General features: G+C 43.3%; 1 protein-coding gene across 7 annotated transcripts in view; it reads right to left on the bottom strand.

Moving 5' to 3' along the window:
* zmiz1a (zinc finger, MIZ-type containing 1a) overlaps positions 1-27,382 on the bottom strand; it is a 99,683-nt gene that overhangs the window by 10,826 nt on the left and 61,475 nt on the right. For 4 of the 7 annotated variants that reach the window (XM_069692736.1, XM_069692741.1, XM_069692737.1 and 1 more), the window contains 4 exons: positions 21,847-21,955; positions 19,043-19,156; positions 16,196-16,301; positions 6,498-6,533 (listed from right to left, as the gene is read on the bottom strand). In XM_069692736.1, the coding sequence (XP_069548837.1) occupies positions 6,498-6,533; positions 16,196-16,301; positions 19,043-19,156; positions 21,847-21,915 (325 nt within the window). In that variant the 5' untranslated portion in view covers positions 21,916-21,955. Of the gene's footprint in view, positions 1-6,497; positions 7,350-9,879; positions 13,747-16,195; positions 16,302-19,042; positions 19,157-21,846; positions 21,956-27,382 lie in introns of those variants that run through there. The other 3 variants (XM_069692739.1, XM_069692740.1, XM_069692742.1) reach the window with 3 other exon arrangements.

Raw genomic sequence — 27,382 nt, 5'->3', positions numbered from 1 at the left:
TGAGCATGCGTTTGCACGATGTAAGTGCATGTTTATGGTTCTATGCGTGAACGATCACATAGCAAACAACTGAGTTTTCTTGCCTTTCTTTTAAATCTCTACCTCACATAAATACATTTACTGTGTGGTTTCTCAACAGTGCGGCACTGACTTGTTTGCTTGCGTCTAAAGTCAACCTGAAGTTATTGCTGAAGCCTCCAGGGGGAAGCCTAACACAATAAACCCACATCGATTATTTGCCTTTGTGGATTTCACAACACTTCTATCACATACCTGCAGTGTGAAATGTAAAATGAAATCTATCTACAGCACAAAAGGACCTCCTGGTTTTGCTGCCACAGAGAGGCAAAAGCTGAAATGGAGCGCGTGAGGCAGACTGAGACAGCGCGGTCGGGGTGACGGATAAGATCTGTGTAGGAAGTAAGAAACAGTGATATGTTCACTGTCCTCCACTTCTTCCGTTCATCACCACCACTTTATTCTTCATCTTCTCATATCCCTGAGGACTAATCAGACTGCTCAGCCTTCTCATCCCCATCATGAAGACAAGAGTCTGGATATTTTTTTGACTTGTGCCAATTCGATTTTATTTTGGGTTTTTCTTTTTTTACTGATGCCAATCAACTTGTCTCTTTTGAATCAACTTGTGATTTGTGGGTTATTTAAACACACTGCCTCTTGATAGTAAAACAAAAGTTGTCTTGACAAACATCAATTTAACAAAAGAAAGGTTATGGTGTTCAGCACTTTATTTAATAATTTAAGGTGCTATTTTTAGCCGTGTAGACCCAGATACACCAGCTTTTAAAAAGTGCTGTTACTAGGTTTGGGGTTTTTAAGATGCAGATTTCTTTTGAAGATGTTGGCGCCCTGAAGAAATCTTGTGTCTACGGTTTACATGGTGTATGACATTGAAACTGGCAACTTCGGTCAAAATGCTGTTGAACAAATGAAAATAAAAACATGGTTGAAAAGAGAGAAACCGTGTATGAATCTTAGCATTCTACGTTCATTCCATGTACAGTAAGAAATACCACGTCTAAACTGCTTACATTTTCTAAATGATTTAATATCAGATCTATTTACAAAAAGGAGAGGAGTGAAGGGGAGAAAATAAAAAGACGAAAGGAATGAAGAACAAGAAAGAAGAGCAGTAACCTTTGGGAGGGTGGAGAGAGCCGAGCCTTCTAGTTAAAGAGGAATTATTCCACCCTGCCATTACAGAAAGCTTATCTCCCCACTAAATCACCACCTCCACACCGAGGGACTGTCTCTTCAACTGGCAACCCACCATTTAGACCTAAAACTCCAAGCAGCAAGTGATGGAGTCGCTCTGAGGGAGAGAGCGGGAGATAGAGGGACAGAGAGGCCGAGGACAAAAGAGAGCGGTGGTGACTTATCACATCAGTGTGGCTACGAGCTACAGAATCTAACAAGCTGCCAAGGCCAGGAGTCATTCATAATAGAGTGAGAGTCCGCTCTGGGCATTGAGCATATTTAGCAAGCTTAGTACAGTGTACACGACCTTGTTTTCACCTCACGGTCCCCTGTGTTAAAACCCCTGCCAACACTATCACACACCCACAACAACACTACTCACTTTATCTCCTTACCCTGAATATGTGGCCATCTAACACACCCTGCACATCCACTTTCCTTTTTTTTTTTTTTTTTTTACAACTTGAAAATACTAATCTGATGTCGTGTGTGTGAACTATTATTCATGAAGATGTTTTGTTAACTTCTACAATGGAAAACATGAGGCACAGTCCAGTAAGCAAAACCATAAAAGCTATAAAGACATGGTCTCATTACACCTCTCTTTTCTCTCCCATTTCATCTTTCCATTTAGTCCCATTTCATTTTCACTCGAGCCTTATAGTTAAATCGTACTCTTTATACTGAAGACTCTAACAGCTACCTGGTGGAGACCAGCCAAGGTCAACAACTTTGCTCTTTGTTAAAGCCTTTTTCCCTCCAAATTGTCTTTTCATCAGCAGCTTCCACGATCATAGAAAAAGGTCCACAATGCTTATTAGAACTATGCAGAGTATGAAGTAAGAATTACATGATGCCAAGTTCAATCCCAGTGGAGCAAATCCTGCCAGTTTCTATCACATCAGTTGGATTTACAAAACAAAATGGTGACTTTATGTCATGATGAGCAAATTGTGCAACAGGCGAGATCAACCAGATATATGCATGTTTTTGGGGAATGACATTAGTTTTCTTTTCACATAAAGAGAGTTGAGGGTGGTTTATCTTACAATATGTCTCTGCATTCAGTTTGATGGTAAGTTTACCTTAGCTATGCTGAAACACTGGATATCTAGAGAATGAAGTAGCAGCTCTGCAGAGCGAAGATGCTACATGACGATGTGTTGACAGTTTGGTAAGAGAGTAGGAAGAGTATAACATTAGACTAATTGTGTTGCCTAAGGGCACTTTCTCCAGTGCTGAGAGTTTGCGGGTGTTAGTCTACTATTAAGAGTTTTTTTTTTTATTCCCGAATACATCCAAAACACAACAATAGCATGATAGTTTGAAACAAGTGTTTCAACCCGTAGGAGCCTGTACTGAAAAGTCAGTTGGCAGTTACACCATTGTGGTGTCTCATTAAATATGGAAACTACATCATAGTTCTTCTTTGAAGACATTACAAGGTGTATTTCCCGGTCCTTGAGAAAAGCTGCTGCTGAGCCCATAGAAATCCAGTAAATGAGTTTATAGGCTAATCTCACCATTCAGATTTTTTTTAAACTGCAGGCAGAGACAATAATGACTTCATAAGAAGACAAAGAAATCTTAAAATCCACAGAAAATCAAACTGTCCTTTTAAATATGAGACTAAAAATAAAGTAACCGCTCCAAGTCGCGACAAAAGACATTCAAGCCTTTGCAGCTCATCTACAACTGCTGCATTGTGTTGAAGTGTTTTCATCGGATTCTCTGATGTGGGAAAACTCTCCTTAACAAGTGTTCTGCTCTGCAGAGGGAGCAGGACTCAAGCTGATTTCTCAGGAAGCTCTCCTCAACCCTCTCCGATCAGCTCCATTTCTTAGAAGCTGGGGCTTTTAATTGAGTAATACCCAGCTAGGACATATGGGTCCTCCTCACTCAAGCTGTATTTAAGGCTGTATGGCTGACTGCTAGCAGAGGCCCTGACTCGTTCTCACCTCACCTCAGCCCCTCTGGGAGCACCAGGGAAGGAGAGTAAGCCCTGGTAACAGGCTGCAAGGCCCATTAACTAATGACAGAGTGTGTGTACAAGTCCTTTTTACAAGGAAACCCAAAAGCTAATTACCACAAACTCTGACAGTGCCGTGTGTGTGCAAGCATCTGTGTGTGTCTGTGTGTGGTAAAAGCCTTCTGCTACTGAGCGTATCATTTGCCAGAAAAATCATAACAGACTGCTAATACTTGTACTTGTGTGCACCCCAATATAATTTAGTTCGCTGCATGATAGCGTCCAGTTTTGTTAATACACACTTGACTTGTTTTAAATGTGAAACCGCCACATGTAAACACTGGGTGATCAACTCTTGTTGCCAGCAGCAGACTTTGCTGGAAAGTTTCCAGGTATGAATCACTATACAAAATGTGCTATTAGGCTACATTGTAAGGCTTTTCGTTATCGTAAGAGAAGTGAAGAACACACTAAAATAGCCCCGTTTTGTATCAGTGCATGTCAAATGCCACGAATAAAGTGAACCTCCAACCAACTGAAATTGTGATTTTAATGGATGCAACATATGCTATTCTCTCCTGCAACCCATTAACAATGTTGTAGTACATGACATTGTTGTTAAAAGAGCAGCAGAACTCACCAAGCATGGAATATAAAGTAAGCTGACTTACTGCTGGTGTGTCGGCCTATTTATACTACTGTACTTTGGCTGGTAAAGTTGCACAGGTCTTCCAACATGGCATAAACACATTTTACGTCTTATAACAATGACCAAATGTGACATATGACAAAGTAGGCATGTGAAAACATGGTTTTATGCAGGCGTGTAGTGCCATTTGTTGAGATACCTAAAGTATAGTGGCAAGTTTACATACAAAAGTCAATTATGTATATTTCCACGGCTTTCATTTAATAAAGTCAACATTATAATCATGCTATACAGTTGCTCAGTCGTTCTAGATTACTCATTTAAAAGGTGATCTGATTGTACCCAATTTCAGTCACAACACATTCCTGCCAATGTTTCACGATAAAAGCCTTGTCGGGAAATGAAGGATTTTTGTCTACTTAAAAGCAAGCAGTCTTTTATTTTGAAACAGATATAGGAAGTGTTGAGTTATGTAGTAACTTTAACAGAGCAAACGGTAGCAGATCAAAACGAAACCGAGTTGATGTGAATCCATCAATACATCTTAAAAGTCAATGTGATAGCTTTGACCAATTCTTTTGTTTTTATTGGCTTTCTTGCATGACCCACTCTTTAGTGACAATTGGATCTTCAACACTTAAAAAATATAAAGGAATCTCAGCTAGATCAAGAGAACAGTGAAAATTGTATTTCCTCACTTCAAGGGAAAGAAAAATCAGGGTAGCAGTGTTCCAGCAATCTGCTATATTTACAAATATGCCACAATTGAAAATAGACAACTTAGTAATGTGAATAAGGAAGCACATAGCAAAATGGCATCTAGTGTTCTGCTGTGTAAAACTGTCTCACTTTATTGTTGTTGGTATTCTGCCATCAAGCAGAGTGAAACACCTTCAACACAACTTCCATATGAACATATTATTTTCTTCTGTTTTAAACTTGATAACCAGCACGTGTTTTTTGGGAGACAACCAAAAACATTCTCAACGGTAAATATACAGAGACCATGACAGCAAATGTGCCAGCTTAAGTCGGTGTCTTGATAATGTGAATTTTATTTACAACTATGAGTTTTGGCAGCGTTTATCACCTTTTTCCTGAATTAATTTTAGTTCAAAAAACATATTGCACGTTTTTTTTTTTTTTTTTTTGCGTGCGCTGCACTCCACTGAAATTCAGTGCAAGGGAAGGGCACCTGTTTCCTCTTAAGAATTCTGTTACAGCCATGACTCAGCACTATCATACCATGACACTGGTATGGCATCAGTGATATGTTACTGATATGGTTTCATGCGGCAGCTGTAGGGCTTAGCTCTCCCGCTGAATTAGCAAATTCATGTTTTAGGGGCTGCATCCAAGAAACTCGTTGTAAAGGTGATGCTACATAGGGACGATCGCAGCCTCACTAGTTTGAATGGTGGCACAAAGCAAGGATTGGTGGCAATGAAGCAGTTATGTAATACAGAGTGAAAAGAGCTTCTTTTTTTTTAAGCTGCTCATCACTGCAATCCTTAGATGTCCCTGTCCATGCTCCTCTTCCTTTGATGTTGACAGCGGCAACTGCAAAGCATAAACTTGGAAGATCATTTTAAAGCTAACGAGGTTGGCTCACACAATAGCACGAACCTGTTTGTGCCACATTAAACAAAAGTATTGTGCTAATTGTGTAGGATTATTCAGTCTAATCTTTTAGATGGACACCCTGCCCCGATACTGTACATCCTAACATCAAGTGTGCTCCTGAAATGACCACAAATCTGTCTGTCACTGGTCATGACAGTCTTTGATTGAGACGTGTAATACTGTGCATGCAACTCCACTGTAGTTTTGTTGAGAACGACACAAACAGAGAGGAAATTACTACATGAAAAATTACACTTTCCGAGCATGAACACTGCGGCACTAGACAGAGAAGCCTTCTGAGACAATGTGTGGGATGATAAAAGAAGCAATTTATAATAGATATCATAAGCAGAGGTCTGTAAAACACTGGCAGGTAGGTCTGTGCTGTGTGGGTACAAAATATTATGCAAAAGACGAATATGAAAGGGATATAAAATCCTGTGAAATAATAATAAAAAAAAAAGTCATGCTTTTTGCCGTAGTGTAATGGAAGCCATTTAAGCAGTCAATGATATCCCCCTTCCTGCCCCCTCTCTGTTAAGCCAACTTCTTCTAAGAGAAGAGCATATCAAATGGGCTTTAGTCTCAACAGCTTGGAGGCAGAACAACTCAAACATGCCCTGCAGAGAGAAAGCTCTGTGTCAAAAATCACACTCAACCAAAACTGGGCCTTTAATGTAACAGTTCACACAAATCAGACTATTCCAAATCTGAAACTCTCACTTAAAATGTCGTATTTTCTGTCTTTTTTTTTTTTTTTTTTTTTTTTAAATTAACTTTTCATTTTCTGTACTGTTTTTGTTAATTTGCACTGGAGAAACAATGCAGTTTTCACATCGGGCTAGTTTAACAGAATTTCATCCACGACCTCTGGCAGTCCACCAGATATGAGGACAGAGGGGGGGAGAGGATGGATGGAAAGATGCTAGACAGAGGACAGGTGGAGATGGAGGGAGTGGGCAGATCCCCTCCTCCCCAGGATATGTGTGGGTCACAAGCCAAAGAGATGCTGCAGCCCAGAAGGGAGGGTAGCTCTACCTGAGTCACTCTGACATCTCCTGCAGGTGCTGGTTTCTGTGGGGTTCAAATTACACATTTTTAAATGGGGCAGAGGTATAAGAATCAGCATAAACACCAAACATAATGCAGTATGACGGCTGGATCTGACTAAGGGTGCAAAATGTTGGACCTCGAGTGGGAAATGTGGGGTCTCCATGTCACATGTGGCCACAACAAATAATGTTTATTATATATTTAATGTATTGTAAGTCATTTGCAGCCATTTGCAGAGACTCGCTGCAAAGATTAACGTAGTACTAAATGCAGATTTAAACGGTTGTTCTCATAAGTCAGATACTCTCATTTTATGTGGTGTTATACAAGTGTCGGGGACTAATTAATTTCCTATATTGTTCATAATCCAAAGCACATTTACACCCTGAATTGTTCCCCCAGTAAAATAACAAAATCTCTTTTAATTCATCTGACAATTATTTTCTCTTAATCAAACACAGGGAAAAAAAAAAATCCTTTCACAATATCCGATTGCAACAGGTCTTCAAATTGCTTGTTTAATTAATCCATGAGTCTAAAACGAAAGATAGTCCATTTATAAGGGTATAAAACAGAAAAAGGAACCATCACGGTGTTCATTAAGTTCTCATTTTTGCTTGTAAAATGACTTAAACAGTTTATTGATGATCAACATCGTTGCTGATTCATTTTCTTTACATTGACTAATTGTTCCAGCTCTATTTACCGAGGTATATTTGCATCCTTGAAATACATGGGGGATATGAAATTCGGGTGACTGGTGTATCCGGGTCAGATGCTCTGTGACTCAGCTCGTCCTCCTCAAAATACTAATCTTGAGGTCAAGACCTTCCACATCTGCAACAGAGAGCTGTCACAACATTCACAATAACCCTACACCCACATTAAAGAAGTAACACTCACTGCCCACGTTGAAAACGTAAGACAGGGAAACACATGTTTACAGATATGCAGAGATAAGCATACGTACGAAAACAGATTTAAAAAAAAAAAAAAAAAGGACGTAAATATGGAAACTGAGGTCTGTGTTAGTGAGTAAACAAACACAGTCAGTGTCTGGGCTTCGTGAAGATGTGTTTATACAGTAAAGCACCTCACATGGTTCGAAAGAACATCAGAGAACAGCGAGCCATGAATGAAGCGCTCTTATCAGCCACGTGCAGCTCCCCACCACTGGAGGGGAACTAGTAAATATCACATGCTTAATTATAACCAGACACGCTACTTGTCTCAACTTCGACATCAAGTCTTTCATCTCACACTGTTGTTCCTTCAATGAAACCATAAGGGTGAAAAACACAATCAGGAATTGGGAGATTTCCCGGGGCTGCTCTTTCATAATATAAGACAATGATTAAAAAGTGATGAAATTCCAGTTGTGGGCCTTTTACATGTGAATTAGTAAAAGGAAGATTTCTTGAGGAGTGGCCAGGAGAAGATGTCAAACCAACTTTACTGAGGCGCTGTAAAGATATGTAAGTGCTTAGTATGACTGAAAATGTGAAGTGTTTCCTGAAACACATCCTGCTGTACTGCTTGAGGCACTCAGAGCTCCTCCCTCACTGCTATCAATACTTGACATCAGTCTGTCCGACCATAAATTCCTTTCTCAATTCTTAAGCAACAAATCAAACACAACTTTACTCAGCTGCTTGCTTTTTTTTTTTTTTTTTTTTAAATGACGGGAAGAGGGACAGATGTTGAGCATGGAAATCATTCACGGGGAAAGGCAGAAACAAAAACTGCAACAGAAAAAAAACAATGTAGGCCGCAGTTCAAAGTCAAATGTCATGAATGAGTCACTAAACAGCCTGATGGGAAGTCAGTCATAGGAGGTCACCAAAGTGTGTGGAGTAAGTGACACAAACAAAGAGCCAGAGTACAGGAGGAAGGCTGAAGGGGTGGGGTGGGGAGGGGAAGTGGCTGCGAGGTGGAGAATGCAGACAGTTTCAGCGGTTTACACCCTGCTCAGGCTAACAGGAAGTGCTGCAGCTCCACAACAGCAAGCTGGAAGTCATATTGTGTTATAATATTTTCTACATAGGTCAGTGCAAGATTGTGTTATTGCTTGCAGGGGCCATTTGCTAATTAACTTGTCACTTTTAAGGTTAGATTAAACGCTGATTGAACAGCCCGCAGCAGCATGTTGTTTTTATTGGCCGACTGCCCTTTACTCGTTCAAATTTTGTTCCCCTTTATGAGACATGTCGGTCGGACAATAAGAGGAGCAGGAAACACTTTTTTTTTTTAACATCTCGGAAAGATTAGAGAGAAAGAAGCAGGCCTTGCTGTGCACTGATCTAACCGCATTGTCCTTCCATGACTACACTCTGCCACCCTCCCTCTCGTCCCCCTCCTTCCTATCCGTCTCTCCTAATGAGTGGACAAGTAGACAGGCTCTGGCTTCAAGCACAGGTCAACAACTTAAAAAAGAATCCAGTGGAAAAGTGGGTCATCTTCTAGTGACAGAAACACACACACACATACACACACACATACACTCGCACTCCTAATGCCAACATGGATATGAGCTCTTTTAGGTGCCATAAATTCAAAGTGGTTATTGCATGAACAATGCTGCTTTAGTCACCAGTCAACAATCTACAGTATATATCAAGGACAAAAAGGGAAATTAGCATAGCTTAATGGCATTTGTATGCATGTGTGATTTCAAATAAACTAAATATGAATTGATGAAACCACACATGCTTTTGTCTTTTCTCAAACTTAAACTCACGCTAAACCTCAAACTTTTAATGCCCGGTCTGGACATTAACAACAAAAAAAGATAACCACAACTTCAATTGTAAACCCCAACAAATCCTGAAAATATGCCAACAAACTACTATCATTGTGTGCTTGTACACAGTGCACATAGGCAGAAACACACTCAGAATAGCCCTACGACAGAACAGCATGTAGGTCAACCTGTGGCCAGCTGATCTGTCCTGATCCTGTCTTGTGTGAGCGGCAGGTGATTTAGTCTACTGCCACACTAACACACCAGACAAGTAGAAGCCCGTATTATTATGAGTTATATTAATAGTTCTGCATTTCAAGTGGTTCAGAGTACATACTTAAAAGAGAAACCAAACCCTGCTTCTACACACTGTAACTGCACTACCTTAGACTTGAATCAGTCGCTGGGTTGGCCTCTGGTAACCCCTGATCCTGCTCCATGCATGAAAACACACTCAAATAATAGTTTTGGGCAGAGACACACACACACACACACACACACACACACACACACACACACACACACACACACACACACACACACACACACACACACACACACACACACACACACTCTCTCTCTCTCTCTCTCACTTTAGCTTTCTCAGTCTCTCTCTCACACACTTACCCAGAGCCAAGCAAAGTCCCTGCACATCTCATCTCATTCCCTTCATAGCCAGAGAAAAGACTCAAGTGTCACAAATGCTCCTGTTCCAGCAGAGGCCAGTGGCAACTCTCAAAGCTTTTGCTGCTTCCAAGCCTCCTGCCTGCGCCTTATCACTCACTCTCTGCACATATCCCTTACTCTGCTCACTCTTTCTTTATTTCTTACTGCCTCTCCTCTCCTCTCCTCCTCTCTCTTTTTTTTTCTTTTTTCTTTTGCTCACTCTCTTTCTCCTGCCTTGCTCTCTGATCTGTCTTTTTCCCTTGTCCAGCGTCTGCACAATGCACATCAATTATTCAGAGGCAGTCTCCCAGTTTCTCCAGCTTATCCAATCAGAGAAGGGCTTTGCACTAATGGGCTCCTGCTGTACCTGCTACCGGCTCCAACACACTCTCGAGACAGCGGGGGGGGGGGGGGGGGATAGACAGAGGGAGCAGTGGAGACAGCCGAGGAGGAAGGAAGATGACAGGAAGAGATAAAGACAGCGAGTCGACGCAGACAAACAGGAGTAGAGATAGAAAAGACAAGATATTCCAGTGCTTCTCACCTCTTTCGTAAGGTGCTGTTATTGATGTGCTCAGTCTAGCTCTCCATTTCCCTGCTTCTCTAAGCTGTTACACAGTGCACAGAGAAACATAAATGCACACATGGGTAATCCAGCAATGCGACTGCCATTTGTCAGGAAGGGCAAAGAAAACCAGAAGAAAGACAAAAAACAAAAAAAACCTGCAAGCTCAGATTGCAAACTTGCATAAATGGGTGGAGCTAAATATGCTATGCAGTCTGGCTGGGAACCAATGCATGAAACAGGAAGTGGGAGACTAAAAGAGATCAATCTATTCAAAGACGGACAAGATGGATGGAAGTTTTTTCAGGCGTATCAGACAGGGGATCCCCGCCCGGAGGACAATATAATCTGACAACATCCCCCCTGTCTTCATCAGAGGCCAATTTGTAAATCTGACTAACAAGACACATCAGAGACAGCAGAATATCTGAGTGCAGCTGAATCAAAGAAGAGCCAGGTTGAGGGTGAATCCGAGTTCACCCTCTTTTCGCTTGCCTCCAATATATCCCAACATGGCACCAAAATAAAAAATGAAAATAAAAATAAAAATGAATGAACAGGAAAGGCCTGAGCTGTCATTGTTGTCTCTCCTCTTACCTAAATGTTGCGATGTACCGTGCAGTCAGAGCAAAAGGAAAGACCACTGGCCTTGTGACAGCAGAGGGAAGTTTTCTTTTGTGTGGCTTTTTGTGTAGTACTCAGTCATCGACAGTTTCACATATACCCCACGCAGAATAAAAAAAATAAAAAAAATTTTTAAAAACACACACACACACACACACACACACACACACACACACACACACACACACACACACACACACACACACACAGAAGCATTGTTGGCCAGAAATATAACTTAAAAAGGGTGTGTCAAAAGCCCCCAGGGGAATGATGGTGGTGGTGGGGGGGAGAGGGGGGGTAGTTGACTCGTGACGTGTGGGTGCGAGATCAGTCAACCCTGAACAAAAGGAGGATTTAAATCATTTGCTCATCCGGTTTTGACAAGAACAAAGTCTTCTGTGTTTGGAGTACAACTGCCCTGCCGGCTCAGATGGGATATTACCCAAATGAATTTGCTTGCAACTGTGTAAACCAAACCAATTAAGTAGAGGGTGACAGAGGACCCAATCAGCCAGAGGCAGCAAATGCAGCTACCCTAATAAGTGTTGCCCTGTGAGATTTATTTCTATAAACTTAATAGTAAAGTTCTGACTGTAGTTTTGGGGTTGCAAAGGGGTTTCATCATCTAAAGTGAACCACTGGAGTGTCAGAGGAGAGGCCCGACCGCTAAAAATAAACCCCGTTTCCTGTTAATAATTCAGTGCGCTGCTCTTACTCAGCAGTAATTAAATATAAAAGTCTGTAAGGTTGATTGGGTCAGTAACAAAGGATGCCCATACCTTCCTGTAGTTCTACACACACAGCTCAAAGATGGAAAGAAAGACGGGGCAGGAAAATCAATCAAGTGAAAGTAAATTGAAACAGATAAGTGGAAGACATGTCAGATTGTTGGAGACTACCAGAAGAGAGGGTGGGTGTGTGTGTGTGTGTGCGTGTGTTCACACGCTGCAACAGAGTCTAATGAGAGCCCTTATTTTATTTTTTTCAGTTGTTCATTCTCTTGCACTGCTTGCTGAAGTATGGGAGCTACGGGCTGGCGGAGTGTGTTAGTGTTTTCTTCAGAGGACCACGGGGTGAGTTGCGGCCACACCCTGATAGTTTTGTGTCACTGTTGACACAGCAGAGTGGCTGTTTTCCTTACGTGAAACACCAGATCACCCGGTGAGCGCGCTCCGCTGACTGACCGGGCGCTGACAGTTCTGCCAGCAAATTTCTTTTTAATGTCAGATGGGAGTGGGTGGGAGGGAAGTTACCAGCCATCCAGAACAAAGCTGAGCTCTTTTCATCATATTTTCCCTTCATCCTTAATCAGTTGAAGAAGGGAAGCTACTCGAACATATAAAGAGCAAAAGACAAAGATCACTTGTGTGCTGCAGATAAAAAGAATATTTAAAATCATCTGCTCTTCTACCACAACAGTAGATATATCCACTGCAGTAGTTTAACCTGTCAATATAAATAACTGCTTTTTTTTTTCTTTCTTTCTTTTCTTTGAGCAAGACATGAACAACAAGCAGCAACCTGTGTATGACTAGAACATTAAAGTTGATTTGTAAGAAAATAGCTATCATTCCAGGGAGGAGCTACCTTTGATCCAGAGCATGTCATGTCACGTTGAAAACATAATGCACACGCATAACAATCAAAGTCACACTTAGGATTTACTTTAATTTGACTAAAAAGTAACGAGAGGAGAGAAGAGGGAGTCGAGTTTACATAATAAATGGATAAATTGACCGTTTTATAGGTTTATTATTGGAGTTTTTGTTTCATAAGGAAAATAGGACGAACTGTTATGAGTTGGGTAACAGAATGGCCCACTCAGGACGGAAGGAAACTGCAAAACCCTTGACAGATTATGTTGTTAATCTGATTTGTTGTCTGCTGAACTTCACAGTAGCCTAACAACTCGGGGTCCGTTAAGGTTGTCCGTTTTTGTAGGGCAGCTGCTCACCTATTATCTAATGAACCTTTGAGTTGGAAGTCCGTTTGCAGCAGATTATTAGGAGCAAAACACAACCAAAGATGTTTCAAAACACTACTACAGCGTGGCCCGCACAAGAATCGAAAACCTGGACACCGCTTTTTTTTTTTTTTTTTTTTTTTTTTTTTTTAGCAGAAAACCTGTCGCAATGCTACGTGCTAGTGTGCTAACAGCGTTAAAGCCGTGTATCTTAGAGTTAACAGTGCTAATGCTACGTTGCCTAACGGCAGATAAATCTCTTCACTGGCTGATTCCAGATTAGAGCAACGCACTAATCCCCCAGGCTTCACTGCAGGGTCACAATCTCCAGACAGCTCATCAGCAGCAGCCTGCTGTCACTCGACAGGTCTCATAGGGCAACAGTTTACACTTTTATAGTGTGACGAGTGCACCTACGCCTTTGTACTTTGTTCATGGGTTCTCTTACTTGCATTCAATCGAATTATAAAGACAAGACCTTTCTGTAAATATAGTATCATATCGTAAGACATTTCCCTAAAAAAGAAGTCCCTACTTCCTGTGCATTATATCATATTATCACCTCTGCTAATTGACTGAACATGAATTGCAATGTTGCTGCAAGATACTCAAGTTAAAAACGTAACAATTGTATTGTTTATTGTGTGTGTGTGTGTGTGTGTGTGTGTGTGTGTGTGTGTGTGTGTGTGTGTGTGTGTGTGTGTGTGTGTGTGTGTGTGTGTGCACTGTCTTTTTTTTGTGCCGTCTTTGGTTTCTGTTGGTATATTGTTGGTAAATTCACTATGATTTAAAAATTAATTAAAAAAAAGAAAAGGTTTAAACACAAAAAAAAGAACATTTTAGCGATCTAAAAGTGCCAAAGAGTTTAACAACTTATCACTGGTTGGTGACTAATTACCATGTTTAGTGGTTCGTTTCTAAGCAGTTGTCTGATCACCTTGTATGTGCATGCATTCTGCAGCAACATAGTCAGAGTGAGAAATACACAGGCTGACTTAATTTAAACGGTGACAAAGAAGGATAGCAATAATTGCTTTATTAATGCTTTATTTGATTGATGCTCTAAAAGAAAAGTGTCAGTGTGATTGATCTGCACGTCTTGAGAGTCTGCCTCTTCCCCTGAGGAGCCCACAGACAGCATCCCCGACTCCTTGGCCCTCGTCTGGGCTCTCAGGTGTCAGATTTGCGGGCCTCTGTCGCCATGCAGACTGTCAGAACATTGTGCTGGGGCTGCACAATTAGACACACATTCATGCATGCACAGAATACACACACACGCGCGCACACGCACGCACGCACGCACGCACGCACGCACACACACACACACACACACACACACACACACACACACACACACACACACACACACACACACACACACACACACACACACACACACAGAGCCGGTGGAAATGCACAAATATGACCGTACAGAAAGCGAACAGGGCAGTAAAGGCCACATGCTCCCCTGCATTTTTGTTTATGCATGTTTATGAGAATATAGATGGGTCTTTGAGTTGGAGCATGCATCAAGTCTCCTCTGTCAACCCCCCCCCACCCACCCACCCCTTCTGCTTTCTCAGACAGATGTCCTTGTAAGGGAGCTAAGACGGATGCTCAGTGAGTAAGATCTGCCCCTGAGTCACATCTGCCTCCCACCCCGACAGCCTGCCTCGTTGGATGACTGACTGCATCATAACCCCCCCCCCTCTCCACCAACGCGCACACACACACACACACACACACACACACACACACACACACACACACACACACACACACACACCCTGCATAATTACACTATAGTTCCCATTTGTCCGCTGTGCATAAACAGCTCTTCCTGAAACCCTTTGCTGTCTTCTATTAGATCCCAGAACCATCAGCAGGCCTGAAGATGATTCTGACTGTCAGTCGGGCCCCGGCCAGCCAGCCAGCGCGAGCCATGCCTGGACAACAATCGCATTATCCCAACACAGGAACACAGACAGGGAGAGAAATACAGCAATCAATATTGTACATTGACGTCTGTCTGACCACTTTAGTTCCTCCCAACAAGACGCTTCCCGCCACAACTGAAAGAGGATATTCAGCTTTAGCAAATGTATACATCATGTGAGGTAAAAAAAAAAAAAAAAAAAAACTGATACATTTCTGCCTTCTGCATATTCGGTTGCAACCCATCGCAGCTCGTATAAGGGATAACGGGATGAGATTTCAGGGCCTTACTGTCGATACTGTCACTGCAGTTCCTGTTTTGGGCATCGAACATACCCCCCCCCCCTTGTCAGAAATACAAAGAAATCAGACAGTTGAATCAAAATGTTTGACTCTCATTACTCTCACTTGTGTAACTGCTGAACAAAGGTTTATCTTGTGCTCTGACTGGCTGACAACACCTCTGTCAGGCAGAGTGAGCGGTCCAGCACACATCAGCGACACCTCTCCAGCCATCCATCTCTTTCACTCGCTCTCCTCTCTCCCGCCTCTGCACGTTTCACTTTGACAAATGTACAAGAACAGGCCGCTCCTGCAGGACCGTGGGAGGCGGGGAGGGGAGGTATGGATCGCGGAGGGGTGGGGTGGGGGGGGGGGTTGGATTTGATAGATAAATGTCTGAGGATAGCATTACTGCTCACTCTCGCTCGCTTTCTGGCTTCATGTGTGCGCGCGTGTGCCGGCTGCACATACAAGGGTGGGTTTGTGCGCGGAGACTGTCGAGTTGACTGTTTTGCTGAGGCAGGCGACCACTCAGACAGCTCATCTCAATAGCACATTAATGTTTAATGGGCACTAAAAATATCTTTGACATTATAAGGCTCTAAGGGCTTTTTGGGTGATGTCTGTGGTCACAGTTGTTGGTAGAAATCAAGCATTTACAAACCACAGATTCACGGTAACTTTAAAAGACACTTTAATGTTTTTAAGCATCGAAAGGAACAAAAAAATAATTCACAAACTAAACTGCCCGTTAGCACAATCTTGTAAATTGTGACTTAAAGCTGTGATTCTATGATGTGCAAGTTTTTTGTAATGTTTTGTTGTACTGTTTTACAAGTCAACAGCACTAAATGGCATGATGTGTGAGCATGCATCTGCTGGCATTTTGGTGAAGCGGTGGGTCTTACCTGCAGACTTAGGAGTGAATTTGTCCCTGTTGGCAGCACACACAGCCAGCAACCTGTAGCCCAGGTCCAAGTCATACCCCTGCTGAGCAGCAACGCGACTCACCACCTGGAGGAAGACCAACAGATCGTGAGTATAGCTGCTGTTCTATGGGCTCTAGTAACTTTTTTTTTAATTTTGTTCAATTGCATCATTAAAACACCGCCGTATGGAAGATCCAGTTATTGTAAACTGGGTAAACTGAATTTCCTTTCTATTCTTAAAAACACTGATCTCTCAATAATAATGCTATGATTATAATAACAACAACACACACACGCACGGTGAGATTAACGTGGAGTCTACAGTCTGGATTGCTCCAGCGATCCACAGTCGAGGCGAGTCTGATGACTGCAGCCTCCCTCCTCCAAGAGAGGTGAGAGAGCCAAACCACCAGTCAACTCTGCAGACTTCTCTGAAAGTTTAATCCTAAAACAAGCCTGCACTGGCCCACGAAGTGAACAGAGTTTATCTTCTGGTAAAAAAAAAAAAAAAAAAAAAAAAGGTGGCTGGTTTAGATACCAAAACAGATTAGGAGCATGTGGAAATAATTGGTACAGAGATATAGATGTCACTATTGTTGATCAGAGTTTATGTGCTGTTAAACTGACACGTTTAATGGTGGTATCGGAGAGCAGAACGAAACAAGAGTAAAGTATGTTTCAGCAAAGTGAACAGAGGTTTAAAAAAAAAAAAAAAAGTAATAGTTGTAATAACCCTTTTGTGTTTATGACAACAACAAAAAAGGTTGAACGTTTATGGGACATGAAGAGGGACCCTCCTGGACTCCAATATAATTTAAAGAGACACTGAGTGCCTTTAAAAAGGACCAAGCTGACAGGTGTAAATCATTATTAGAAGGGAACCCCTTCTGCTTTTATCGGCTGAAGGATGACAACTCCTCTGCTCCCTCTGACCTCAAAACACACATCACCATTAACAAGGTCAGCCGAGTTGCATTTTAAACGGGCTGACAAAACGGCATGCAGGGGTCATGAAGAGCCTCTGCCACAGCACCGCAAGGAAAACTATTATTTAGGGTATTTGATTGTTTTAACCACGAGATTATTCTATAAACTACCACACTTCCAGTAAAATCGTATTACATTCATCCGAAGCTGTTTAGGACATGTAAGGATGTCAACATAATCTATTCAACTGAACCATATTATGCAAACTATTCTGACAAACGGTCAAATCATGCTGTTGTAAATCGTTTAATTTCCTGCGTGAGTGAGTCTGCCCTACAGTGTGTACGAGGCAGGCAGCCAGCTACAGAGGCTAGCATAGATTCAACATGGATTTAACAGTGTTTCACCTCATAAGCCTTTTTCAGCTTAATCCCCCTCTGAGGATGTACATCCAGGCCTATATTGCTGTCAATATGAAAACAGTGCTGCAAGAGGTGCTGCAGGGTTAGTGGGCCATTCATATTCTCGTTTATCTGTTTGCTGGAGGGAAAAAAAAACCATCATCAGTTTTGTAGTTTATTTCTGCTTGTTGTTGAAACGGTCATATGTGCAAGACAGCTTCTGAACAACGTGGGTGATTTTTTAGAAAAGAGTGGGACTAGAGGCAGAAATAAACCATTCTTTATGTCAGCACGCACTGACATTACCCACACACTCAACGCAGTATGCAAAAAGAAGAACAACAAACAAACAAAACAAAAAAACTACAACTGTCAAGCAGACAGAGTTAGTAGCGCAGCACGAACAGCTCAGTTATGTCATATTTTATTGGCTCTGGAGCCACCGAGGATCAGGGGATGGCCTTTAACATGCCAAAGGGAACAAGCGTCTCCAAATGAGGCATAGATTTAATTTGCACAGTCGTCTTTACATTTCAGATCAAGCGCTCTGATTCGTAACCGGCATGAAGACAAAATCCTTGAAAGAATGTATGGACTTGTTGCGCGCACTAATTCTCCAGATAAGCAGCAGTTTGCTCTGTGAGTCTGATGAAACAATTTAGCTGATGGAAACAGACCCATGCTGAGAGGGAGCTCAGTGGTGGGCTCCATTGTATAGCTCTTTATCAGCCTTTAAGAGGCTTTTATTGTGATTTACACATTAATGAGCGTTTATCTGTTTGCTCACGTGAACACTTCAGCCGGGAACGGCGTTCCTTCAGCGTTTCAAAGACCATATCTTAGCAACGAACCTGTGAAACATTCAATTCTGCAGCTCTAAGGACTCATTCACACACACACACACACACACACACACACACACACACACACACACACACACACACACACACACACACACACACACACACAAAGTATGTGTGAGGTTGTTTTTTTTAACACACCTGGTGCAAACCAGCTCTCTGGCCCTGAACCCAGATCGATTAGAAGTAGCTAGAGAACTGAAAAGTGATAGCCAGAGGTTACTGGCTACTCTCAAACCTGTTCATGTCTCTTTTGTGTATGTATATAAAGCACAGCGTGGAGAAAGGCAGTGACTGATGAGGACTTTTGTCAATGGCCCCTGACAGCCTGGAGGCAGCTGCCACAGAAATAATATAAACCTGGTGAAACTTTAACCTGCATCTAAGAGTTTAAAAAAAATATCGCAGGGGAAAATAAGTACGAGCCAAAAGTCAATATTATTATAGCACGAATCGTGTTTCAGCTGTTGTGCAGTCTGTTTAATGGCAACATCTTAAAAGTAGGCTAAAAGCCTCAGAAGTGGACACATCAGCTCATCTTCTTTCCCCAAGTATCCAAAATCTAATTATTGTTTTGCTAATGCCTCCTAAAAAGTACCCGAAAACCTCAACGAAGACCATAATTAGTGTTTGCGTACCGTCAGACATCCCATGAGACTTTGCTCGAAAGGTCGCTGGAAGGCCCGGGGATCTCCACACCAGTCGAGCAGCTCTGTGGCCGCTGAGTGGAAGTTGGCCGGGTTCTGTAAGTGCTGTGCAAACAGAGAGAACGGACAGCGCCATTAGAAACAATGGGAAATAATGAGTGTTATTTTTTTCACAGGAAGAACAAATTGGAAAAACACTGAAACCGAATAGTTCTGCAGCCTGGCGTTTTCCCCTCGAAACTGCCTCAATTTGATGTCTTGTGTTTCTTCACAACCCTGTGAGGACCTTGACTCTTTCCAATGTACGCCCACTCAGGGCTCTGCTGCATTGTGGGAAGGAGATCACACCCATATCAACAATGATGCCAGTGTTTCTTGTTAATCTCTCTTGGCAACACCCATCCCTCACCCCCATGACCCGCACGGCAACCAAATCTTTCCCTTCAAATCCTCCTTCTCTCTCTTCCCCTCATTCACTGCCTGTTTTTGGAGTGTAACAGAGCCTCGGCACCAGAAGTCCACTGGCTGACTTGGCTGTGCACAAAGAAAACAACCTTGGTCCTGGCAGCTCTGTGTGCAGACTCAATACGAGCCGTTGGTGTGCTGTCTAATCTCTTTCAGTCTCTGTCTGTCTCTCTCGCTTGTTCACTGAGGCCTGAAACAGTTGAGTCTTTTCTTCCCAGTGTCTGAAGGCTACTGAGGCTGGCAGGACACAATAAGCGATTTTAAAATTGGGATCCCTTTCTTCATGGCTCAGGAGGTTAATAGCTCTGAAATGGCGCAGAGCTGCAGCTTGTTCAGTCAGCGAGATTGAGCCCACTTGAAAGCATTTATTATTCCCATCTAGAGCTGAAGCGTCTTGTTTTGTGTGTTCGTGCAGAGAAGGTAGAACTATTGTCTTTAGGGGGCAGCAGAGGTGAGCGTTTTTGAAAGGGCAGCTTTTTGGTAATGTGCGACAAAGGGGCTCTCCGTTCGCAGAGTGCAGTGTGTCAGGCCTGGTACCCGCCCACAGAGAAAATCTCTGAGAGTTTCCAATGATATCATGGGCTTCAAGAGAGGCCTTGAGTGACTCATCTTTTGTGATGTGAAGATTAGCCATTATATAGTTAGTTGTGGACTCTCGCAGGGGGTTTGACTGAAGACGAAGCAAAAGCACGGGAGAGCGAGAGAAAGTGAGGGATGCTCTTGCTGAGTGAGAGGGAGGAGAAGAGCCTGTTCTAGATGAGCGATATAATCTGGCATTATTGCTGCTTGATGGGAGGCGTATCAGCCTCCAGCGCGAGAGGAATCAGAACTAGCACAGCAGGGGCTGTCTGTCTAGATCTGAACTCACAGCTCCTCTTGCTGCAGAGCTCGCCACCGACTCTGCCTGACAACCTCGACTCCGGTGTGTGAGGGGGAGGACAGCAGAGTGAAATAGCTCCGCTGGATTGAGGGAGGAGGACGGCCGAGCTGTTCTTGTTGTTGTTGCTGATCAGGGTTGGATGAGGACGAGAACTGGGGAGGTTTTTGGGATCCCTTTCCAGCTGCGGCAGTGATGGGGTTTCAGCACACAAAGAGCCAGACATTTGACAGATTGTCCTCTGTGAGATGACAGACTGACTTACCCCCTTTTCAGTCCAGCCAAGGATCAGGCTGTTCAGTGCCTACCTGGCTGCACGAAAAACGGCATAACACCTGGCGCCGTGCCAGCGGCTTTCCCCAAACCAAAACAACACCCTGCTGGCAGAGCTGCTGCCAGCACAGAGCTCACTGAAGAACTCAGTCCCTTTGAAGTCTGGTTTACTATGAGCTCTATTACCACCAGAGCTGAGGAGTATATAAACCAAACAACAATTAGTGTGTTTATTAAGCTCGATGTGTTAAATCCGGCTATTTAGGGCTTATCAGTGATGACGCAGAGGAAAGTAAGTGAGAGGGCTTTGAAAAGTGAGCTGTGTCAATTCCACCTAATTTTTTTTTACTCATTTCAAAAAGCTGACATTCAGGGGGGAAAAATAAAAAGGCTTTTCTAAGATTTTGACATCAACACACAGCAACGTGCAATCAAAGTAAAAGAGCTGAGGCAATCACAGTCTGTTCAGATGAAGTTTATTACAGTGTGTATGCAGGAGGTTAGGTGGGAGTTATCCATCATTCAGGGATTCATTGGAAGGCATGGTGTCATATGGATGTTGGGAGAAAGGATGACACCCACGTAACATAAACAAATATGCCCACAGCCAGCCGGCCAGCCAACCAGTCTACTAGTTCCTGTGGACTATTAATCACAGGCAGAGGCGGTAGCCTGGGGTCTTGTCTGTCTGTCTTTCTGTCTGTTGAGAGTCCCCTGAAAGCTGACAGTCAAGGAAGCATTTAAGTAAAACCACAACAAGGGCCGGCATACTCAAAGAGTCAGGAACTTGATGGAAGGGAACACAGGACCAGGAGAAGGGAGAGCAAAAAAAAAAAGGGAGAGAAGTAGAGTCTGTTATGTTGCTAGTCTCTTTGAAGTCTATTCTTGTGTTCACTGCCAGATTTGCCTCCCTCTCTCTCTCTCTCTCTCTCTCTCTCTCTCTCTCTCTCTCTCTCTCCAGCTCGCTCTCTCTCTCTCTCTGTAGCTCGCTCTCTATGACCCTGTGCAACATGATCTGTGTGACTGGAGCTAATGGCCAGAAAAACTGATGCCCATATAAGGTGCTGAGAGGAGAAAGTAATGCAGCAAAGCAGAGGAAATGTAGATTCTTCTGTCTTTGCCTTGAATCCATGTCTGCAGAGCAGTAAAACAAGTTAAAGGAGGACTTGGGAGTACACACCTGTTTGATGCACTGCAGCCTGTCATTGGTCTGCTGGATATGCCGGTCCATTGATGGTAACGTGTTCATCCTGATGTCTCTACCGGGACTCCATTAAAAGTTCTTTACTCTGGAAAAGAAGAGGAGGAGAGGTACATTGGTTAGGACCGGTTTCTGTCGGCGTTTTAGTAGCTTGACAAATTTTCAAACAGAGGAGGCCAGCTTGTTTACTCTGACTCATTGAAGAGCTTGATCTGCCTTGAGTGCATCGTTTTTTTTGTGTGTTTTTTTTGGCAAATTCATGAAACTGAGATGTTCCACAGCAGCACTGTTGCTGGAAACATGATGAAACTGAAAGAAAACTTTTCCGCTTCATGCTGCTCATGGGAGAAAATCACTCGCTGCAACTGAGAAAGGATAACTGCCTTAACAGTCTTTAAAAGAAGCAAACCACACAGTCCAGGTTATCAGCGTGGCATAGACAACCAATTTACCGACATCTAACAAAAGATAAGCTTCAGCTTCTCAACATCTCTTTCTTTCTGTGTACATTTCGCTCAGATCCAACCGAGTGAGCAGCAACGAGAACAATTTCAGCCCCTCTGACCATCTCAGCGAAATGGATTAATAGGTATCATGCTGGTTTGCCAGCAAGGCCTCCGTCCCTCACCATCCCTCTGTGTTTATCTCCATCAGTGTTGGTCCGCCTCACATTCCTCCACACAAAAGGCCAACTGAGAAACCACAGGTGGGGGCAGGGCTCCAGAAAGCTGCTCCGTGCTGATAAAGGGTCCCCCCCCAAAGATCCCCTGCTGTGAGAGACAGAGCGAAAGAGTGAATATATGATGGAAGAAAGAGTGAATATATGATGGAAGCGTAGTGCTCAGCTGGGGAGTTTTCATGTGCAGGCAGCGCTTGGTCTGGTGTGCTTATCTTGGAAAGAGTATTGCAAATATGCACACTCTCTTTCTCTTTTACAGACAGACAGACACACACACACACACACACACACACACACACACACACACACACACACACACACTTAAGAGCATGTAAACACAAAAGCTACAAATTTTCACTTTGATTAAGCGTAAAGGTAAAACTTCAAAGCAACACTTTGAGAATAAGACTGTATTACTAATCCTCAGAGCTTAAGCATTACCAGAGTAGAATTACCTGGAGTGCACTTGCAAAGTCTTAAACATCAGCTTATACGCTGCTCGCATGAGTGAGGAGGAATTCTGGTCAAACGGTGGACAGCAAAATGTCTCCCGTCAGGTTATGTGTGCAGTGGTAGCTGACTGTCGGTGCGGAGAGCCCCAATGTGCCGGTCAGATTTGAATACAGCAGGGCACAGAGCCACTCCAGCTGTGCATTGCATGACCAGAACTTTGGGGTGGCCTCATTCTGCTGCTGTGCCTCCACGCATCCAGCAGATGTCTCCCTCTCCTGCCGCTAACCAGCATGTCTTTTTCACCCACCACACCTGGAGCAAGTGGTCCAGCGAGGGCTCCTTTAAGCCCTGACAAGTGCTACAAATCCCCTTCAGTGGTCCAGGCAGCTCCACAGTGCGCTAACAGGGCACGCTCCAGCCCAGCGTTGGCCGTCTGACCTTGTAGCTATTGATTAACTGTTTCTCCTCCAGCTCCCCTTCCTGCTGTCCCAACACATCGGAGCCAAGACTGAAAGGGAAGCAGGAGGAGGAAGAGGAGGAGGAGGAGGAGGAGAAGGACGGGTGAGGGGTGGGGAGGAGGAAGCTGCATCTTTTGCCCAAGAAGCTCTTTCTCTTCTCCTTCCCTCTGTTGTACTTTCACCACACACACACACACACACACACACACACACACACACACACACACACACACACACACACACACACACACACACACACACACACACACACACACACACACACACACACACCCCTCCCATAAACATGCAGCGCTTTTGTTGGTCGATGAAAAAGACGGCACCCTCAGGTTCTGGAAGGAAAATGAGTGAAGTGGAAATGTGACTGGGCTGCGCTCAGTGAGCGGCAGTGCAACCGAGATATGAAGTCAATCCACCTGGCTGGCTGGCTGGCTGACTGACTGACTGACTGACTGACTGACTGACTGACTGACTGGGCCGACAGCAGCACCACACCCCCATCGAGGGGGAAAATGTGTTGCATAACAGATGATGCTTCATTGTAAACAGAGCAAAACTCTCCCTGTTGCCCCGCATCCTCACCCCTCCATGTTTACTGTCAAAACACAGTAATCTGTCATCTGCTCATAGGAAGGGAAGCTGGATGTCCCTGTCTTCACTTTTTCAACAGATTCCTGATTACAGCCGGACTGAAAAGCATCTTCTGTGTGCAGCAGTGGGAAATTCACCCCCTTCTTTTCCACATTTGTATTTTCTGATCCCGAGACTTTTTGGCCCACTTCCATCGTTGTTTGAAGACGCACACGCCAAAGACAGGCCCGCTTAATCTGTATTGTCTTCCCAGCATCTTAATCGGCTACACTCTGCATCACTTACCAGAGGTGCAAAGGAAAGGATTACACATCCAATTATGATGTGCATTTTACAACCTCCCTTTAAACAGCAGTGGGAGGATGCAGCTATGAATCAGAGCAGAGTAACAAACCACAAGTAACACTAACATCCAAGGAAGCTTCTGTCTCTTTCTCTCACTGTCTCAAGCATGCGCACACACAACACAACACACACACACACACACACACACACACACACACACACACACACACACACACACACACACACACACACACACACACACACACACACACACACACTTTTTGTTTCCCTCCTTCTCTCTTTCCGGAGCAAAACAAGCTGGGGGAAGCGGGGCAAGAAATAAGTGCTCTGAAACAAAAGCACAGTAATATGAAAGGCACTGAAGTATGTCAGGAAGGGGGCAAGAAGGGCCGGGCTCCGAGGGGGAAAAGAAACAGAGACAGGAAAGGAGAGGACTGTTGAAATTATCTCTTCATTATCATTGGCAGCGCACACACACACACACACACACACACACACACACACGTATTCATACCTACGCACACACTCAGTGTATGATCACTCAGAGCATGAGTGATTTCTCATTTCAGACAGATGACTACCACCTTTGTCAAGTGCAGCTTGCTTTGTGAATGCGATCAGGCGGTGGGGGTGGGAGGGGGTGTTACATGGGAGCTCGTGATACACTCCGATACTGTGCAGTGCGTAGGAGTACATCAGGAGCAGGGCGGAGTGACATGGCTGCAATCAGTACCGTGATAGGTTAATCAGGGTAGTTTAACGTCCTTCTTATTATTATAGGGCAATGCAAATGTATGCAAAATTACCTGTCTAATCATCAACTGCTGGTAAAAAACTAATATGGTACAAGCTGTGCTGCACCGAGATGAAACATATCAAATTCAAGTCAATTTAAAAAAAATTCCCTTCTCTCCCTCAAGGGCCGATTTGAGGCAAACAAGTCTGCAGACGTGAATACTGCGAACTCCATTACCGATAATCTTATATGGCTTTTTGAGGACTTTCTCTTTGTTAGGCTTCGTGAGGGATCTCTGTGTTTTGTCAATAATTGTAGAGCTGAGGTGAACAACACCTTGAAATAGATTTTTTTTTTGTGTGATTTTGACAAAGGAATATAAACCAGTGATGAATACCGAAGAATAAACTCCTCATTGATGTTGACGTGGCACAAAAACTTCAGCTGCTTATTTTGTTTGAAATGATACGAGAAAGGATATGACCACATCAGTACAATACAATTCTGTTGAAAGTTGTTTAACAGTGATATCAAATTAGAAGACAAATTATAGGACTACAAGTCCTGTCGCCACACCCATGGCAAGCACGATGTAGATGTTTTCTTAAAACGTTTTTTTTTTTTTTTACATTTTCTAAAGTTTGCATGTGTTTCACAGTGTTTAAGGGAAGAAGTAAATTCCCTGCATAAGAGATTTTAAGTTAAATAATGATGAATTTGTGCACAATAATAAGGAGAATGGTCCTCTTCTAAATCTTCTAAAGGTCAGTTTAAGTGCAGAGGGCAGTGCTGAAGAATATAAAAGAGCAATCAGGTGAAGTTTGAGCAGAGATCGTCTTCATTATGAAAACTATCGCTCCTGCTCTCCGGACCCAGTGGGGGATCTTCTTCCCTCCTCTTCCTCATCTCCGGTTCTATAGCTGCAGATTTTCTTGCTGTTCCATGCTTTTTGTTCCCCTTTCCTGTAGCCCTCAGACATCATTAGAACCACCCAGCATGTGACTCCCTTACACCACCTTCCATTTTCAGTTCTATCGTTTTCTTCTCCCCGTCCCTCATATCTCAAACCTCCTGCCACTCTTCCTCCTTCCTTCCCCCTTCCTGGGGCCCTGTGTGGGAGCTGCCATAACAGGAGGTGGAATGGATTCATTTGCTCTAATGTGGTTTGGGCTGCAGAGTGGCACGGCACAGAGCGACACTTTAGAGTCTCTCTCCCTGTCTGTCTGCAGTTCATGTGTTTTCAAACAGGCCAATCAACACCACTCAGCTGTGCTGGCCTCTCTCTCTCTCTCTCTCTCTCTCTCTCTCTCTCTCTCTCTCTCTCTCTCACTCACTCACTCACTCTCTCTCTCTCACTCACACTACCTCTAGTGGTAAACTCCTGTAGCCAGACATTTCCTTTTTCGCTCTCATTGCCTTTATTGTCTTCAGTCCACTCCACTCTGTCCTCTGCTTCTTCATTTTATACAAACCCACTTCATATGCTTGTCTTCCTGCCTTGTTTCTGCCTTTTTGTTTGACTCCCTGCTAATCCTCTCCTCTACTAATCTCTGTCGCTCTCCTTTTTCCCTCTCAGCAAAGCCAACTATTAGTCATATCGCGACCTCTGGGCTTTACAAAAGTCAACCCTCAACACAACATCATAACCACCGACCTGAGTAAAAATGTGAAATGACTTGTCCCAGGGGTGGAGAAAAAAAAATAAATAAAAATAAAAACAACTCTAAATGTTGCCATTTGTTTATCTTCTGTTTTAATGTGACAACCACAGGAGCAGCGGGCAGCTATGTGACACCCAACACTGCAATGCAAACAGCTGTGATGTGGGGATATGTGAGCAGCTCTGTTGCCGTCTATAAATATGGAGCTTCTGTTGTGGAGTATTGCAGGTATGCGCCACCAGATACCCCCGGGAACAGCCAATTATTTCACCACTCAATGTGTGACATCAAGAAGGAGCCGGAGAACGGCCTTCATCTTCAGCTAATTCTGCTCATTTGGATGGACGACACTTAGCAGGACTTTAATATTATAACGCTTCGAATTGATTTCCTTCATTATGACGATAATTTGGGAATGACTAACATCACGAGATATGTGCACATAAGATATTAGAGATGCAACAAATTATTATGTCTTTTTGATTAACTGTTTACGCTATAAGATCTAGAAAAATAGTTTTTAAAAAGACCATGTAAGGTTTGATGATCCAATGTGATGTCAGTTTTCTCAAACTAACAGGCAAAGGTCAGGCAGTGTTACACCCACAGTGAT

This window comes from Brachyistius frenatus, unplaced genomic scaffold (assembly GCF_029030835.1).
Source record: "Brachyistius frenatus isolate BFR_SWC_R1_liver_20210118 unplaced genomic scaffold, ASM2903083v1 Contig_13, whole genome shotgun sequence".
Lineage (NCBI taxonomy): Eukaryota > Metazoa > Chordata > Actinopteri > Embiotocidae > Brachyistius > Brachyistius frenatus.
Note: the sequence above shows the minus strand (reverse complement) of the source record. Positions and strands in the feature narration are given on the sequence as shown.